The sequence below is a fragment of the Lynx rufus genome, unplaced genomic scaffold (genome assembly GCF_022079265.1).
Source record: "Lynx rufus isolate CCGP_SWC_20201006 ecotype Redwood Valley unplaced genomic scaffold, mLynRuf1.p SCAF_14, whole genome shotgun sequence".
Classification (NCBI taxonomy): Eukaryota; Metazoa; Chordata; class Mammalia; order Carnivora; family Felidae; genus Lynx; species Lynx rufus.
Window position 1 is genome coordinate 59,426,895 of NW_025814828.1, and position 19,092 is coordinate 59,445,986.

Below are 19,092 nucleotides of genomic sequence, written 5' to 3' on the forward strand. Positions count from 1 at the left end.
AGGAGCTGTGAGATCATGACCTGAGCCGAAGTCGGACGCTCAACCGACTGAGCCACCCAGGTGCTCCTGGAGATTTATATTTTAAACAAAGCTTTGATACACATGATCTTACTCCGTACCACAGCTCTAAACCTAAATGAGTTCAGGAAACAGAAAATAGCACTCAATCCAATTGTTAGCTCTCTATATAGGTGCTTTTGTTGAAGACCCTTATTTCCCCCCCACCCTATACCTCCAAGATTAATGAAGTAGTGGAAGTCTGCTGCTTCTACTACCTAGCAGCATGGGAATAAAGGAACGACTGTATTTCTTTGGTCGCAAAGCAATCACGGCAACACAAAGCACCCACTCTTTCTACTTTGACCCATACAGTCTGTCTAGGCAATTAATCAGCACTCCACGTGGTGGTTTTCCTATAGGATGCCAGCTGTCTGGCCAATCCACCCCTCCCACAGAGCTTAGCAGGACCACACCCTGTCAAGGCCTCTGTGGGAAAGGTGCTCTGACCTACACTAGTGGAAGCTGACACTCAGGTAGAACTGCCAGTGTAACTCATACTTGAAACCTTCCGGGCCTCACTTTCCCTATCTCTAAAATGGGCTATATACCTCCTTTCTCTTGACTAGTTCTCTTCCATTTCACGCTAGGCCCCGGGGAAGTGAAATCAGTGCTTAACCGCAGCTTAAAGTCCTCTCCTTTCCTCTGGATCCCATCGCTGCGCTGGGCATGCTCAGTAGCTGGGGCCCGCTCTGCACTGGGAGTAGGAAGCAGCTTTCTGTGCCCCGGCTGCAGACTGCGGGCACTTTGATGAATCACGTGTGTTGAGGCCCTCTTAAAGAGATAGGCACCTATTTTCCCCTCCACCCTAAACACCGCCCTGAGGGCGGCGGCGCCAGCGACCTTGGTAGTTGCAGCTGCTCAGGGGCAGGGCTTGCCCCAGCACCGAGTAGTGGCAAAGGCGTGTTGCGTCGGGGGTGCATGAGAGCCGGGATCCTGAAATCGGCAGCTCCCCAGGCAGACACACTCTCACACAGGAAGCGGTGATACCGAATCAGCCAGGGCAGCGGGACAACCCCCAGGGGCTTCCCCAAGTTGAGGAGAGTTGGGGTTACAGGGCACAGGTGATAGGGCCGGAGAAAGATGGAGCAGCCCGGGGCGGCGGCGTCGGGAGCGGGAGGCGGCAGCGAGGAACCCGGTGGGGGCCGGAGCAACAAGCGAAGCACAGGGAACCGAGCCGCCAACGAAGAGGAAACGAAAAACAAACCCAAATTGGTGAGTGCTCCCGCAGTCCCCGCCAGCCTTGGGGACAGCAAGAGCCCCAGGAACCTCTGGCTGTTACGCACCGGGGGACCCGGGGCCCCCTCCCAAGGCTAACCGCGACCTCGCTGTGCTACTCCAAGAGCCACCAAAGGAGCGGCCACGCCACGCCGAGGCGCGGAGACGGCGTGGGGGTGGAAGAGCACCCCCTTTCCCATTTAAGGCCTTTGTCACTGTTCTCATTCCGGGAGGCAGTGGGGGAAGGAGAAAGGCCCCACCCCAACTTGGGGAGACAGCGAGTACTGGGTAGGGTCTGTTATTTGTCTAACTTGTGGGCGCGAATCTTTGCGCGATTCTGTTCCTTCCCACTTCTGTCAGTTGCTGGGTTTTGACTCTTAACGCATAGGGTCCGGGCAGGAGAACCTCTCTTCTTTTTAGTCCAAATACTTGGGAGCCCACCCAGAGACTCGCACACCAATCCCACCCTAAAGAAAAACACACAACGTAGGCTCCTAGTCTTTCTACTTTACCAGAAATCTAAGAGTCGCCTACGTGCTCTTTTTCCTGTTGCCTCTTCCATGTGCTCTCCCCAAGAAACATTTCTTTTTAAGAGCGTGGGAGTTCGAGGCTGGGTGAGGTACCAACTGTTGTGCATATAATAAGCAGAGTCATTACAGTACTTCCACCTAGTTGATTAAGAACGCTCGGGGCGCCTGGGTGGCGCAGTCGGTTAAGCGTCCGACTTCAGCCAGGTCACGATCTCGCGGTCCGTGGGTTCGAGCCCCGCGTCGGGCTCTGGGCTGACAGCTCAGAGCCTGGAGCCTGTTTCCGATGCTGTGTCTCCCTCTCTCTCTGCCCCTCCCCCGTTCATGCTCTGTCTCTCTCTGTCCCAAAAATAAATAAACGTTGAAAAAAAAAATTAAAAAAAAAAAAAAAAGAACGCTCAAAAGCAGTAAGCCCACCGCACAAGTTTCATCGTCCTGAAAGTGTGTGAACCAGTGGTAGAAGTCCATTTCCTGCCACTGACTTAATGTGCAGAGGAATGTAATCTATGGGGGCTGGTATTAGGTTGGGAAATACTGGAGTTTCCTCAACTCAGTTAAAAAGGTTCCTCTTTATATACATATATGTATATATATGAAAATGATTTAATAGGGAAACTTAAAAACTGGTAACATTAACAAAATATATTGGCTAACGTCAATTTTTCCTAACCGTGGCAAGTATTATGCAGACATTTATCAATAAACTTTCTAATTTGGGTGGCATGAGGGGAAATGATTTTCCTGTACAAATTCAGCAAGTATTCCTTCTGTTTGAAGGTTCTTAGTCCAGATTTGAAGTACAAGCACATGTTGCACATCTAGTTTTCAGTTTTAACTTGTTTTTAATAGGGGAGGAGACAGTGACATTACTAAACCCTTTTCTTATGGCATCAGATCATTTGGTATGTATGTACCTGTTGCACTTCTCTCTTGCCTCCTATTTTCCTTTCAATTCTGTATTGTTCATATTGGAAAACAATGGTCAGGGTGTTATTTCGGGAAATATGCAGCTTTCCATTATATGGGAAGGGACCTGATGGGGTAGAATAAAATAACCAGTTTAAAGTTTCATCACTTCTACCCTAACTTGAGGCAAATTGAGAACTTGCTTACTTGATATGTCCTGTTAACCCAGTATTTACAAAAGTAGAAATTGCCCTTTGTGAATTGTCTATGCTGGCTGAAGGTTAATGGGTTTAATAGGTGCCCCCTACCATCATGAAACTTAGAAAAGTTTTGTGAGTGTATCACCAAAGTTTAATACACTTAAAAATTCTGATATGATTTTGATATTTATCAGTTTGTTGTAAAAGAGTGATCATGTTTCCTTTTTTTCCCCCTGGACCCAGTACAAAACTGTGATTTAAACAGTGATTAAAAGTTTAAGCAAAAATAAAAGTGAACTCAGTGTCCACGAGTAGTTTGGTACATCCAACAAGAACTTTCTACTTGTAGGAAATATGCTTTCAAGAAAGCACATATCTCTGTTAGTTATAACACCGTGATTATGTTCTTCCCTTCCCTTTGGTCATTTGTCCTGTTTCATCTTTTATGTTTTACTTGCTTTGACAAGGTAACTAGATCGTTATGAGATGGTATCACTTTCAGTTCTTAGCTAACACTGTTCGGTGTTGAACATAGCTTGACATAGTAGAACAAGTATTTGAATGCAGGAGTTTGTTAATATCAATCAGAACTTGCTCTTTTGCTCAAACATAACTTTTGAGCCTTACATGATTTTACAAGCAGATGTATCAGAGTTAATAAAAACAAATTTAGAAGGACATTTCAGCACATTTTACAGCAAGCAAGTTGATCAAACAAGACTTGGAATACTTTTTTAAAAAATAAATGCCTTACTCCTTATTTTGAGCTGTCTTATTGAAGTGCTCAACACTTTCTTCTAAGGCCTTTTAGGATGGAGTTCTTCTGGGCTTCTTAAAATATTGCTAGTAAGCTAAAAGCTTTACCTAGACTAAATTTTACTATTTTGAGTATTGGTGTTATTAATCACTGTAGTAGTTCTTTTTTTTAAATTTTTTTAATGGTTATATTTATTTTTGAGACAGAGAGAGACAGAGCATGAGCAGGGGAGGGGCAGAGACAGAGAGGGAGACACAGAATCTGAAGCAGGCTCCAGGCTCTGAGCTGTCAGCACAGAGCCAGACATGGGGCTTGAACTCATCAACTAGAAGATATGACCTGAGCTGAAGTCCGATGCTCAACCAACTGAGCCACCCAGGCACCCTTGTAGTAGTTCTTAATTGTATGTGGGTAAAGTAGTTGTGGTGTGATATTATGAAAGAGAGCTATATGTAATAGAAATTCTTCATGTAGATGATTGTGGTGGATAGGGGTTCTTAAACTCCTGAAATTGTATGAAAAATTTGAGTATATGTAGGTACATTCATTTTTCTGGGCCTCATAGTTTTCATCAGTTTCTCAAAGGTACCTGTCACCTATAGAAGAATAAGCACTATTGGGTTACCTAAGAGAGAGGGTAAAGGAAATGCCAGTTGATTCCAATCCAAGTTACCAGGGAGAGGAGGAGGTCAGTGATGAAGGGAGAAGGGGAATAGTGCTGATCACACAACTGATTGATATTGAAGATAATTCATCTGAGAGTAAAAAGAAGTTAAAAACATGTCTATATAGTATTAGCTACGATGAAAGTTTTCATTATATAGAAAAAGTAACAATAGTTATAGTATATTGGATTCACTGAAGTATAAGGCTTGTGATTCACTTGTTTTCATTGAGTTCCTTATTGTTCCGGAAAACTGGAGAAGGAAGGTATGTTTTCTATAGAGAGGAGCTACTTTAATTTATATCTCATACTTTTGCTGGGTATTACAATTTTTTCAAAGTGACATTTCAGGACTTTAATGACCTTTGTTTAAGATTAAATAAGAATGTGGGGCACCTGGTTCGCTTAGTGGGTTGGGCCTCTGACTTCAGCTCAGGTCATGATCTCACAGTTCTTCAGTTGGAGCCACTGCACCCCCACCCCAGGCTCTGTGCTGACAGCTCAGTGCCTGGAGCCTGCTTCAGATTCTGTGTCTCCGTCTCTCTCTCTCTGCCCCTCCCCCACTCACTCTCTTTCTCTCAAAAATGAATAAACATAAAAAAAAATAGAAAAGATTAATAAAAAATGTAACAGAACTTCAGTTTTCTCTATCTTTAAATCCTCACAGTGACCCTTTTATCTTGATTCTTTTTACTGGAGGCAATCTTCTCTTGAATTTCTCACGTTTTGAATAATGCATTAGTACTATTAGTACTAGAGCTTTGTATTTTATGTAACTGTTTGGTTAGGCCCAGATTGTAGCATGTCATCAAGCAGCATGAATCTTAGATTAATTAGTAATTTGGTGTCAATCATGGAATGTATTTTGTCAAATCTACTAGAGCTCCAGAAGTATTATGAAGGAGCTGTATCTTGAATCCCACATATGTAAGGCAATGACTTGGCCATTAAAAGAGGCTATTGTTAAAGTAGAACTAACATCCCTCACACACATTCCATGGTGTAGAGTGGCTTAACATTATTAGATGTTTTTGCATTTTGACTTTGTGTGAATGTGGTTTTTTTTTGTTTTTTGTTTTTTTAGAGGGACAGAAGGAAACAGAGTCTTAAGCAGCTTCCACACTCAGTATAGAACCTGACACAGGGCTCAATCCCATGACCCTGAGCTGAAGTTAAGAGTCTGATGTTCAATTTACTGAGCCACCCAGGCGCCCCAGACTTTGTGTTTCTGTATTATTCCTGAAGCCTTTGGTTCTTTCGGCAGTGGAGTCAAATTAGGGACTTGATAGAAGTTAATTTTCTGGCTATTATATAACTTCCTGAATATTTGGTTGTTTTTTAATTAGATAAATCATGGTTTGATTTTAATTGATAAAGTTGAGCACAACAGGTTCATTTATGCAACATTTACTGAGCACCTATTCCATCCTAGGCATTATTCTGATGGTTGGTGATACAGAAATGCTCATAGTCTAGTGAGAGAGACAGGGAAGTTAATGATTAAAGAGCTGTGTGTAAGGAATCCTAGGAATATGCATAGGAGGGTGATATAAAAATGTGGAGAGGTATCTCAATCTAATTGGATGATTGTTATAAGGAAAGACTTCCTAGAGTAGGTGACATTTGCACCAAGGCTTGAAGAATAAGGCATTAATTGAAGAAGGGGAGGGAAAGGCATTTTTAGGTTGAAAACAACATATACAAAGTAGAGAGATATGGTAATATGCCTAATAAAGGAACTGTGGGTAGATGTTAATGGCTGAAACAAAGGGTACATATGGTAGACCTGGTAGAAAAGAGAGAGTCCAGATCATGATGGATATTTGTATGTTGTCTTAGAGTTTCAGCTTCTTTCTGCAAGCCATAGCAAGCCATTTAAGAGATTTAAGCAGGAGACTGGCCTAATAAGAATTGTGTTTTAAAAAGAAACTTAAGGGGTGCCTGGTTGGCTCAGTCAGTTAAGCATCCAACTTTGGCTCACGTCATGATCTCAAGGCTCCTGGGTTCGAGCCCCATGTTGGGCTCTGTGCTGACAGCTCAGAGCCTGGAGTCCGATTTGGATTCGGTCTCTCTCTGCCCCTCCCCTGCTCATCCTCTGTGTGTGTCTCTCTCTCAAAAATAAACAAACATTTAAAAAAAATTAAAGAAACTTAATACAGTGGAGAATTTCTTGGAGAGGGGTGCCAGTATGGAGGCAAGAAGACCAGTTTGGAGGACTGAGTGGCACAAAGAGTTTGATGTTTAGAGACCTGGATTCCAGTTGCAGCTCATTTACTCTTCCATTTACTATTTCATCTATTTACTAGGCATATTTCTCTGCCCCTCAGATTCCTCCTGCCACTCCATTGCCTCACTTTCTTGCCACCCACCCTGAACATCTTCACCAAATTTGGAATAGCCACCTTGTTTCTCCTTTATAAATCTCACCTGCTTGTTACAGTCCAGCTTGGGTCTCAAAATTCCATCATTATTTCATTAAAGTTTCACTGATTACTTCAGCTTACCAAAGGTTCTTCCTTATTCTCAACTCATAACTATTGTGAGTCTGAATGTTACATGCTGATCTTGTATCTACAGAGATTTTAAAGTGCTTCTGGGCAGTGGTCCCACTTTATGCCTATTCTTTAAAACGTGTAAGCCAGTGCTTGGTTGCAAAGCTACTCAGTAAATGATTATTAGCTCGGAATTCTTTCCCCATAGGCTAGACATTTTGAAAATGTAAAATTGTTGAAAATAGGCTTTTAAAAAATACTCCATCAAATGAACCTATCTGTACATTCCTCTGTGTCCTTTGTTTTGAAATTCAAGAAACTTCTTGTCTGGGAGAACTCCTTATCCCCTTGGTTGGATTCTTGTGATGACCCAGCCTGAACTTCAATGCCGAATAAAGGTATTAAAACTCATGACCCAAGAAACATTGTTATTAGTAGGAGACTTCAGATTATTGGCAAAAGAATACTGAATGGAGGACACTGGGTTCCAGTGTTCATTCTATATTTTATTTGCTTGTGATCTCTGATGAGCAGTTTAACAGCAGAAGTTTAAGCCCCTTCATTAACATCTGCCAGTTGGAGATAATGTTTGCCTGATTGGCTTTACAATGTGCTTTAGATAAAACATAGTAATGAATGAGATAGCATTTAGAAAATTCCATATTGCTGTACAAATATAGAGCATTACTATTAACCTCATATATTACCTGAATCAAATGTGATTGTGGTTGAATGGCTTAATGACTTTTTTGTAATTTGATAGCTCTAACATTATTGTATACAGTACCATTGTATGGTTATATGTTGATTGATTCCTCTTCTCTCCCTAATTCCATTTGTCCACTTGGAGAATTGTATATTCTGTCCTTCTACTAATAATTCTTTCTGTTTAATGAATAGAAGATGTAAGTTTAACATTTTTTTCACTATAGTATTTTTTAAGCACCAGACTACCATTTTTTTTTTCAGTTCGTCAATTTGACACATTTAAAATTTGTGTTAAAAAACGTTTATTAGATATCTTTGGTATTCTGCCTTGCCAGGCAGCTTACTGCTGTTATACAAATAAGAAAACTGAGTCAACTGATACATTAAGGGGACTGACCTAGAGATAAGTTTAAAATCTATCACTTCTATTGTAAAGGTACTTATAGCACAGAGTTATTATGCTTCAGGGTCTCTGAAAGTGAAACATTATTCATCTCTCTTTTTGTTCCTTTTTCGAACAATTATAATTATAATCCACCTAGAGTTCACTACAAGTACCAAGAACTCTGGCAATAGCAGCATGTCATTGAAGTGAAATCATATTCTTTGCCAGTTTGGCCCCATAGAACACTTTAAATAATGGTATGCACTGAAAATTGTACACACACAATATATGCTAATTTATATCCGTTAGCACATTTGGTTAAATGTTACTGGTTATCACTAGCACCATATGGATTATTTCTCAAGACCCAGGTTTCCCCTATTCCTATATTCAGTCTGCCATGCAAAAGAGACCAGTTCCTTCTGTCAGATTTGGGGTGTTTGATATGCTATTTTGTATCAGGACTGAAGAGAGTAAGATCATGGCCAGGTGACTTGAAATTATAATTATATACTTCATATCTAAGTGGGTATCTTGTAGGAGACACTCATTGACACTCATTGTCTTCTTATAGGAAAGAAGCTCAAAATTGATGCACGTAAAAAATGGTCAAAATATATTTTTGCATAGCTATTTGCTATGAATGTAAGTAACAGAAAGAAATGAGCTTATATTAATTTAAAACTTATTTATCTCATCAGGTTGAATCTGTTTAAGTCTGAATGATTTATTCTGGCTATAGCTTGAGCAGACACTCAAGTGAATTCTGATACTTGCCTGCTTTATGTGAGGAGGTCTAGGGAAAGAGTATTCATGCCTTTCTCATGAAACAATATGGCAAACAAAATTCTTACTAATCACCACTTAACATAGGCTTTTGTTTAATGAAGGTTTTTCTGTATTGCTTTCAAGAGAGTATGCTACCAAATACAGACCAGCAAGTTGTCTACCAGTCTCTCCTTCTGTTAAGGCTCTGTATAGCAGTGCCTACTTCATGTGAGAAGCTTCTAGGTGGCTATTCAGGAAGGTCTATGTAGGAATCCAACACTTCATTAGGGATGTATTATTTCCCAAAGGCTATTGATTCAATACCCTGGTAATTTTGGTGCTCAACCAAGGGAGACAATGTGTTGGGTACACTCCTTTAAAAAAATCTGTCATTCTGAGATAGATATCCACATGCTTTTGTAAAGATTTGGTCAAAATTATGAGGAATTTTTGTCTATCCTTAATTTATTGGTCTCTCACCTAGCTAAAAGTAAAAGAGATAAAGTTTTTACTTTATTTGTAATATGGGGTAGTTAATATAACCTTTTTAATAAAACATAAAAAAATTCCAAACATACTGAAAAGTAGATAGGATGGTATAGTGAATCACCATATATCTATTACCCCCAATCTAGCAGTTACCTAGATTTTCAACATTTGCTTTATCCATCCTTTATTTTTTCCTTGCTAAAATACTTTAATGCAAATCCTTGATATGTCATTTTACTCCTACATACTTCAGTGTGCTTCTCTAAAAATTACTTTTTTTAAAAATAACCACATGCCACTGCTGCATCTATTTGCTGTCTACAAGACCCATCTATTTGCTGTCTACAAGAGACTCATTTTAGACCTGAGGACACCTTTAGATTGAGAGTGAGGGGATGGAGAACTATTTATCATGCTACTGGAAGCCAGAAGAAAGCTGGAGTAGCCATACTTATATCAGACAAACTAGACTTTAAATTAAAGGCTGTAACAAGAGATGAAGAAGGACATTATATAATAGTTACAGGGTCTATCCATCAGGAAGAGCTAACAATTATAAATGTCTATGCGCCGAATACCGGAGCCCCCAAATATATAAAACAATTACTCATAAACAGAAGCAACCTTATTGATAAGAATGTGGTAATTGCTGGGGACTTTAACACCCCACTTACAGAAATGGATAGATCATCTAGACACACGGTCAATAAAGAAACAAGGGCCCTGAATGAGACACTGGATCAGATGGACTTGACAGATCTATTTAGAACTCTGCATCCCAAAGCAACAGAATATACTTTCTTCTCGAGTGCACATGGAACATTCTCCAAGATAGATCATATACTGGGTCACAAATCAGCCCTTCATAAGTTTACAAGAATTGAAATTATACCATGCATACTTTCAGACCACAATGCTATGAAGCTTGAAGTCAACCACAGGAAAAAGTCTGGAAAACCTCCAAAAGCATGGAGGTTAAAGAACACCCTACTCACGAATGAGTGGGTCAACCAGGCAATTAGAGAAGAAATCAAAAAATATATGGAAACAAACGAAAATGAAAATACAACAATCCAAACGCTTTGGGACGCAGCGAAGGCAGTCCTGAGAGGAAAATACATCGCAATCCAGGCCTATCTCAAGAAACAAGAAAAATCCCAAATACAAAATCTAACAGCACACCTAAAGGAAATAGAAGCAGAACAGCAAAGGCAGCCTAAACCCAGCAGAAGAAGAGAAATAATAAAGATCAGAGCAGAAATAAACAATATAGAATCTAAAAAAACTGTAGAGCAGATCAACGAAACCAAGAGTTGGTTTTTTGAAAAAATAAACAAAATTGACAAACCTCTAGCCAGGCTTCTCAAAAAGAAAAGGGAGATGACCCAAATAGATAAAATCATGAATGAAAATGGAATTATTACAACCAATCCCTCAGAGATACAAACAATTATCAGGGAATACTATGAAAAATTATATGCCAACAAATTGGACAACCTGGAAGAAATGGACAAATTCCTGAACACCCACACTCTTCCAAAACTCAATCAGGAGGAAATAGAAAGCTTGAACAGGCCCATAACCAGCGAAGAAATTGAATCGGTTATCAAAAATCTCCCAACAAATAAGAGTCCAGGACCAGATGGCTTCCCAGGGGAGTTCTACCAGACGTTTAAAGCAGAGATAATACCTATCCTTCTCAAGCTATTCCAAGAAATAGAAAGGGAAGGAAAACTTCCAGACTCATTCTATGAAGCCAGTATTACTTTGATTCCTAAACCAGACAGAGACCCAGTAAAAAAAGAGAACTACAGGCCAATATCCCTGATGAATATGGATGCCAAAATTCTCAATAAGATACTAGCAAATCGAATTCAACAGCATATAAAAAGAATTATTCACCATGATCAAGTGGGATTCATTCCTGGGATGCAGGGCTGGTTCAACATTCGCAAATCAATCAACGTGATACATCACATTAACAAAAAAAAAGAGAAGAACCATATGATCCTGTCAATCGATGCAGAAAAGGCCTTTGATAAAATCCAGCACCCTTTCTTAATAAAAACCCTTGAGAAAGTCGGGATAGAAGGAACATACTTAAAGATCATAAAAGCCATTTATGAAAAGCCCACAGCTAACATCATCCTCAACGGGGAAAAACTGAGAGCTTTTTCCCTGAGATCAGGAACACGACAGGGATGCCCACTCTCACCGTTGTTATTTAACATAGTGCTGGAAGTTCTAGCATCAGCAATCAGACAACAAAAGGAAATCAAAGGCATCAAAATTGGCAAAGATGAAGTCAAGCTTTCGCTTTTTGCAGATGACATGATATTATACATGGAAAATCCGATAGACTCCACCAAAAGTCTGCTAGAACTGATACATGAATTCAGCAAAGTTGCAGGATACAAAATCAATGTACAGAAATCAGTTGCATTCTTATACACTAACAATGAAGCAACAGAAAGACAAATAAAGAAACTGATCCCATTCACAATTGCACCAAAAAGCATAAAATACCTAGGAATAAATCTAACCAAAGATGTAAAGGATCTGTATGCTGAAAATTATAGAAAGCTTATGAAGGTAATTGAAGAAGATTTAAAGAAATGGAAAGACATTCCCTGCTCATGGATTGGAAAAATAAATATTGTCAAAATGTCAATACTACCCAAAGCTATCTACACATTCAATGCAATCCCAATCAAAATTGCACCAGCATTCTTCTCGAAACTAGAACAAGCAATCCTAAAATTCATATGGAACCACAAAAGGCCCCGAATAGCCAAAGGAATTTTGAAGAAGAAGACCAAAGCAGGAGGCATCACAATCCCAGACTTCAGCCTCTACTACAAAGCTGTCATCATCAAGACAGCATGGTATTGGCACAAAAACAGACACACAGACCAATGGAATAGAATAGAAACCCCAGAACTAGACCCACAAACATATGGCCAACTCATCTTTGACAAAGCAGGAAAGAACATCCAATGGAAAAAAGACAGCCTCTTTAACAAATGGTGCTGGGAGAACTGGACAGCAACATGCAGAAGGTTGAAACTAGACCACTTTCTCACACCATTTACAAAAATAAACTCAAAATGGATAAAGGACCTAAATGTGAGACAGGAAACCATCAGAACCTTAGAGGAGAAAGCAGGAAAAGACCTCTCTGACCTCAGCCGTAGCAATCTCTTACTCGACACATCCCCAAAGGCAAGGGAATTAAAAGCAAAAGTGAATTACTGGGACCTTATGAAGATAAAAAGCTTCTGCACAGCAAAGGAAACAACCAACAAAACTAAAAGACAACCAACGGAATGGGAAAAGATATTTGCAAATGACATATCGGACAAAGGGCTAGTATCTAAAATCTATAAAGAGCTCACCAAACTCCACACCCGAAAAACAAATAACCCAGTGAAGAAATGGGCAGAAAACATGAATAGACACTTCTCTAAAGAAGACATCCAGATGGCCAACAGGCACATGAAAAGATGTTCAGCGTCGCTCCTTATCAGGGAAATACAAATCAAAACCACACTCAGGTATCACCTCACGCCAGTCAGAGTGGCCAAAATGAACAAATCAGGAGACTATAGATGCTGGAGAGGATGTGGAGAAACGGGAACCCTCTTGCACTGTTGGTGGGAATGCAAATTGGTGCAGCCGCTCTGGAAAGCAGTGTGGAGGTTCCTCAGAAAATTAAAAATAGACCTACCCTATGACCCAGCAATAGCACTGCTAGGAATTTACCCAAGGGATACAGGAGTACTGATGCATAGGGGCACTTGTACCCCAATGTTCATAGCAGCACTCTCAACAATAGCCAAATTATGGAAAGAGCCTAAATGTCCATCAACTGATGAATGGATAAAGAAATTGTGGTTTATATACACAATGGAATACTACGTGGCAATGAGAAAAAATGAAATCTGGCCTTTTGTAGCAACGTGGATGGAACTGGAGAGTGTGATGCTAAGTGAAATAAGCCATACAGAGAAAGACAGATACCATATGGTTTCACTCTTATGTGGATCCTGAGAAACTCAACAGGAACCCATGGGGGAGGGGAAGGGAGAAAAAAAAAAAAAAAAAAAAAAAAAAAAAGACGTTAGAGTGGGAGAGAGCCAAAGCATAAGAGACTGTTAAAAACTGAGAACAAACTGAGGGTTGATGGGGGGTGGGAGGGAGGGGCGGGTGGGTGATGGGTATTGAGGAGGGCACCTTTTGGGATGAGCACTGGGTGTTGTATGGAAACCAATTTGTCAATAAACTTCATAAAAAAAAAAAAAATAAAATAAAATAAAAATAACCACATGCCACTGCTGCATCTTTAAAAATTAACATATTGCTTGGTATCATCTAATGTTTAATTCATAATCAAATATTTCTAATTGCCTCAAAAAATAGTTGTGATCTAATGTGTGCCTAATTAATGTACATGTAACTGAGCTCCTTAAACAAATACAACTTAAAGTTAATGGTAAAATTTCATTTAAAGTTACTCCACATAAAGTGCTATCATAAAGTATCAGCTCCAATTAAGTTCGTTTCTGTCTTTAGTTCTGTAGAAGTATCTGGAAAGGTTGTCTATGCAAGTGTGGAGAGACTCCTTAGAACAGCTACTATATGCCATAGAAAAGAGACCAAATGAAGACTTTTGGCTCCACTCGCTGGTTGGGTAATCACTCATTCTTCATTTTGCAATTCGTGAAGTGGAGTGGGTTTATGTGTAAGTATTTTCTACCCAGGGAAATGTTGTAGATAGTTGGGAGAAGGAAATGAGTTATTGAGTTCTGCAGATAGTGTTCATATAACTCTTTGATACATGCACACAGCTAATATGTTACTAGATGTAGTTTTTATTTCAACACAAACACCAGTTTGGTAATTGAGGGGTCTTTGGCTTTTAGCTGCTGTATTATACTTTAGGTTGCTGAATATGGATAATTGGGTGAACAAACGTTTACAAAGAACTCTGAACTATTAAGTTTTGTTATTTATATTTGTGATGTTAAAATTGAAAACCAGGCTACACTAATGAGGTGATGGAGTTGGGGATGGGTGGAGTGGGTAAGTATGAGAAATCAACTTGGGCAAAAATCCTAAACGCCACACAGATTTACTAAAGAAATTGTGTAAACACTACTTCCCAGACAGCAATTTAGTGCTGTTATTGTACTGGGAGGCATTAGGCATATCATTTCTTGAACTTTGTGGATTCAAGTAGATTTAAACTCTAATCCATTTCCACTCTGCAACTTCTAGGGTATTTATTGACCCAATCAGGTGGTAATTTTCCTCAAAACAGGAGATAAATGATAATTGTTGGGGCTCCATAATTGTTGTGGCATTTACTCCTTTTGTTTTGCTGAGGGGAGAGAAAGCTGTGGAGGTATCGTTTTATGTGCTTTGAAATCCATCACTGATAAAACTCTAAATGCTTAATAGCATATTATGCTAGCTAAAGCTGTTTAGGAAGATTCTATATGTAGGAAGAAAGACCTTGTACTCTAGACTGTACTCTTACATTTTGAAGTTGTATGTATAATAGAGACCTGGGCCACTAAGTATGGCTGGGCTCTGCTCAAGGATGTGAGACCACAGAGGTCATATCACTTACCAAATCATGTGCTCAATCACAAGACTGTATCTTCTGGGGGAACTTTTTATAGTTCACACAAAGGTGCTATATGGGCCAGGTACTGCATTTAAACTAGATTTACTTTATTCCTTATATCTCTACTTTGTGGATTTTATTCTCATACAAGATAGGAAATTCAGCAAGGCACAGGACTTAGTGTAATATCTTACTTGGAGTAGGTATTTTCTGTTTGTCATTGATTCTGAAAAAAAGAATATAAGGTGTATAGCTATGTAATATATTGTCCTAAACCTGAACACATTTGCTTTTGAATGATTGCAGTCCTCAACTGTAGAGGGCTGTGTTTTTGAGAACCTAGCCTAAGGTTCAATATGTTGATTACTTCCTCTACCTTCAGGCTCCTCCCTTTATACATTCTTCCCAGTGATTTTTTGATATTATTGTTCCACAGTGCTTCACATGGTTACAGATTGTATGGCTAAGACTGCATTTTTCTGAGGTTTGTGTGTCATAACATCGATTTATTTTCATTTATGTTACCTATAGAAAGTTAAGATGGGTTAAAATAAATTTGGCAGAAACATTTCCTCTAATATGGTCTGCAGTCTAGTACCTCACATTACAAAATCAATGCTTTCCAGAAGAGTCAGTGTGTACATAAAACATTTGAGAGTAGAAATAATCTTTTCTTAGGCTGACCTCACAGCTTGTTTTTCACTGGCAGTGCATTAGCTTACATTTTTCCTCCCCTTTGGTTGAATAGCTAATGGTGTTTAAACAAGCTATTAAAGGAAAGAATAATTTCACAGTAGAAAGAAAAAAAATGGCCTGGATTTTCTCCATGCTGGCAGTTTAGTTTTTCATGTATTTGTTTTACTAAAGCAGGACTAACCCATGTTGTCTTATCTCAGAAATCTGAGGCTTCTTCTGTGTATCTTATATTTACTTAATCCAGATGGTGTTGTGAATTTCTGTGAGATCCAAATCTTCCATTTTTATATAAGTTGAGTAGCTTTGAGACCAAATACTAAATTTTAAGTGGCCATGTCTCTATATAATGGAATTGCAGCATTAGTTATACTTTAAAGTAGGAATTGTGCAGGGCTCTGGGCCCAGTTTAATACACTCTTCCTACAAGCTCTGTAGGGGATTGTAGATCAAGATATGTTATATTACATATCCCTGCTTTTAATCCCATCCCTTTAAATAATCTATTAACACTTGCATGTTTCTAACTCTGAAGATAATCTTATTTCTCAGTGTTATTAGTGGTTTCTGTGAATATTATTCGTGGTATATCCTATTGCCTGGCCACAGAAATAACATGCAGAAAGATGGCCATTGGATATAAAATCACTTACTGAATGTGACAGAGATTTATTTAAAAGCATTTTCCACCACAGGGGTGTCTGGCTGGCTCAGTTTGAGGAGCATGTGACTCTTGATCTCAGGGTTGTGAGTTTGAGCCCTATGTTGGGTGTAAAGATTACTTAAATAAAAATTAAAAAATAACAAAAGCATTTACCATTCACACCCATCATCAATCATGTTTCCATAAACTAGTGGAAATTGCATTTTGATCTTAGTACCACCACTTTGTATTTTTAAGACTCCACCTTTTATAGAATCTAAGAGTATTTTATATGCTATACAGAATTGAAATAAGCTAAATAGAATATCTAACTGATCCTCTTAAGTCTTTTTTCCCCAAGAGTTAATTTCTGGCAATTTAAGCAGGTTGTATAGAAAGTAAGCTAACAACTTTTTGAAATCTAACTCTGGACAAGTCATTTATCTATCTTCTCTCTGGGTGTCAGTTTATTCTTTAAAATAAGGGAGTTGAAATAAACCATCTTCAAGGTTCCATTCAGCTCTGATGCACAGGTAGTCAAAGGTTATTGACAGCTGCAATGAATCTTCCCTAACATAAATACATGACATGTGGGTTTTAGTTAGATGAAAAGTCAGCAATCATGAAAGATGACAGATTAAAAGTGAATGCTAATGGGTGAAAATGCCAGTTAATTTTATTTTCCTACTTCTGGGGTCTGAGCTAGCCCAGTTCAGTAAAGGTCACATCAACATTGTTTTAACCGTGTGTGGGGCCCTAGAGAACGTGGGCTCTGCTTTAGGTCATCCTAATCCTTACGTGGTTCCCTTGGTTCACTGACCAAATATAGTACTCAAGCTTTCCCAGAGGTATTTCTCAATAATGAATAATATCATATGTGCCAGTTGGTATTCTAAATGCCTTGCATGTGTTTGTCAAGAACTATTAAAGGTCTGGGATGTTATCCTACTTATACACCTGTTGCTATTTCATGAATGATTGCAAAAGACTCAACACTCCAGGGTCAGCAACAAAAGATGGTTTATTATTCATTGCAAAGCAGTAGCCACAATATCAGCATGACATGCTGGTTCACTATGGTCCTATTCCCACAAGATAGACTAGGATGGATCCCTGCACAGGGAGTCAGTTGTGCTACAGGAGAGGAATACTGACCTTGGAGGATTTACCACTTTTTAGGGTAAGCAAAAGCAAGCCTGCTCTTTGTGGAGGGGCTGGTATTATTACCTCATGATCAGGGTCCCTTGCTTTAAACACAGCCCTCAGAAATGGCCTGACTAAGGTGTGGTCAGGGCCTTCTAGTCTTGGCATACCCAGCAAGAATGCACAGAGATGCTCTAGGATTGATGGTGGGTATCCTCCTCTATCAATAGTGACGCATTTGGTCCTCACATCAGTTATTTTGTAGGTGAGGAGAAGAGTTCAGAAAAGGATAAGTAACTTGCCTGATGATATACATTAGTTAATTTGGAATTCAAGACTAGTGTGACTATAAAATCCTTATTTTTAGATGTTATTTTCTGTACTGCCTAAGACCCTAAATTTCAGATTAGCTCTAATTTCACCGGAAGACCTAGTAGTTCTCTAGACTGGTGATGGTTGGACCTGGCCTAGATTTGCACTATGCTTATGTAAAATTTAGAGGACCAAGTTCAAAGGCCATTTTTAGTGCCACTGATAATCAGTAGTTAAAATTCTTTGAATCACTGCCATGAAGTAGTGTGTCAGATATTTGACCACTTGGTAGAAAAGAGCCATGAGGATGAAAGTTATATGGCTGAAAAGAGCCATGAGAATGAAAGTGATATGGCTGTGGATTTTAAAGATACATGAATATGATTTTTAAAATTATCAGTCTGCCCTCTTAAATAATTTCATGGTCAACACAAGGCCTACGGTACTTTACAACTATTGCATATTGCATATGATTCTCTAGTTTTTGTATGTTGGCTGTTAAGAGAGTATCTTCTGAACAGGTTACACTGCAAGCCAAACAGTCTGCTTCATCTTTTAGTTTCTATCTCTCCTCCTCTCCCTATTCCCTTTCTGTTTGTGAAATTTTGTGTGAAGTAAAACTGCTTTGGAAAAACTAATGCCCTCTCCTATGATTACACAAGTACACGATATGCATTGTTTCTTGTCTGGGGGAGTGCCAAGAACCACCTACCTTCTCCTGCTGCTTCTCATGTCTGCTTTGCCTAAAGATTGGCTGCTATAAAAGTGTGGCATATTCAGCCAAGTGCTATCTTTTTTAATTAAGCTGCTGAAAGTGTTGTGACAAACTATTTTTGCATTCACGTGTGACGAGTAATAGAGTCCTAAACTATGGGCTTCTGTGCCAAATAACATGGAAGTGCATAATGTGATTTGAGTTCTAGCCCTTCAGTCTTAATCATCATCCTCCCAAGAGTAAAAGCGTTTTTAATTTAAAAAATGTGATGAATAAAACATCATGATTATACCAGTATATGCCTGGAAATCGAGCTATTTCATACTTATGATCACTATCCTTAGTGGTTAAAATTTCTATGTTGGCTCATTTCATAGAACTATGTACAATAAGTAGGAAACCAGGAGATAAAGGACATCTTGAGCTCATATAATGATTATAAACATAACTAGGAAAGCTGGTAATTGAGCCAACTAAGTATTTTTTTTTAATTTCTGTTTTCCAAATATCCTTCTTATCTATTCTTACAAGTTTGGATTTCCTACAAATATGGTCTTGGTAGTTGATGTCCTTCTTTTGTTTTTTACCTCATCTAAAGCTCTAAATAAAGAGCTTTATGTTTTAGATAAATATATAAGGAAGGATATCACATTCTTGTCCTCAAAAGTATGTTCTTTTTTCTTTACACCAGTGGTTCTCAGGGGGCACGGTTTTATCTCCCAGGGCACATATGGTTGTGTCTGGAGACCTTTTTGTTGTCACAAATGGAGAAGGGTGCTACTGATA

The 19,092-nt window shown here is 39.0% G+C and overlaps 1 protein-coding gene across 2 annotated transcripts in view; it reads left to right on the forward strand.

The window, feature by feature from the left end:
* Positions 1-889: 889 nt before the first annotated feature.
* The window catches only part of DIAPH2 (diaphanous related formin 2), a 1,004,420-nt gene continuing 986,217 nt past the window's right edge, over positions 890-19,092 (forward strand). For both annotated transcript variants that reach the window (XM_047076289.1, XM_047076288.1), the window contains exon 1: positions 890-1,272. In XM_047076289.1, the coding sequence (XP_046932245.1) occupies positions 1,141-1,272 (132 nt within the window). In that variant the 5' untranslated portion in view covers positions 890-1,140. The remainder of the gene's footprint in view (positions 1,273-19,092) is intronic.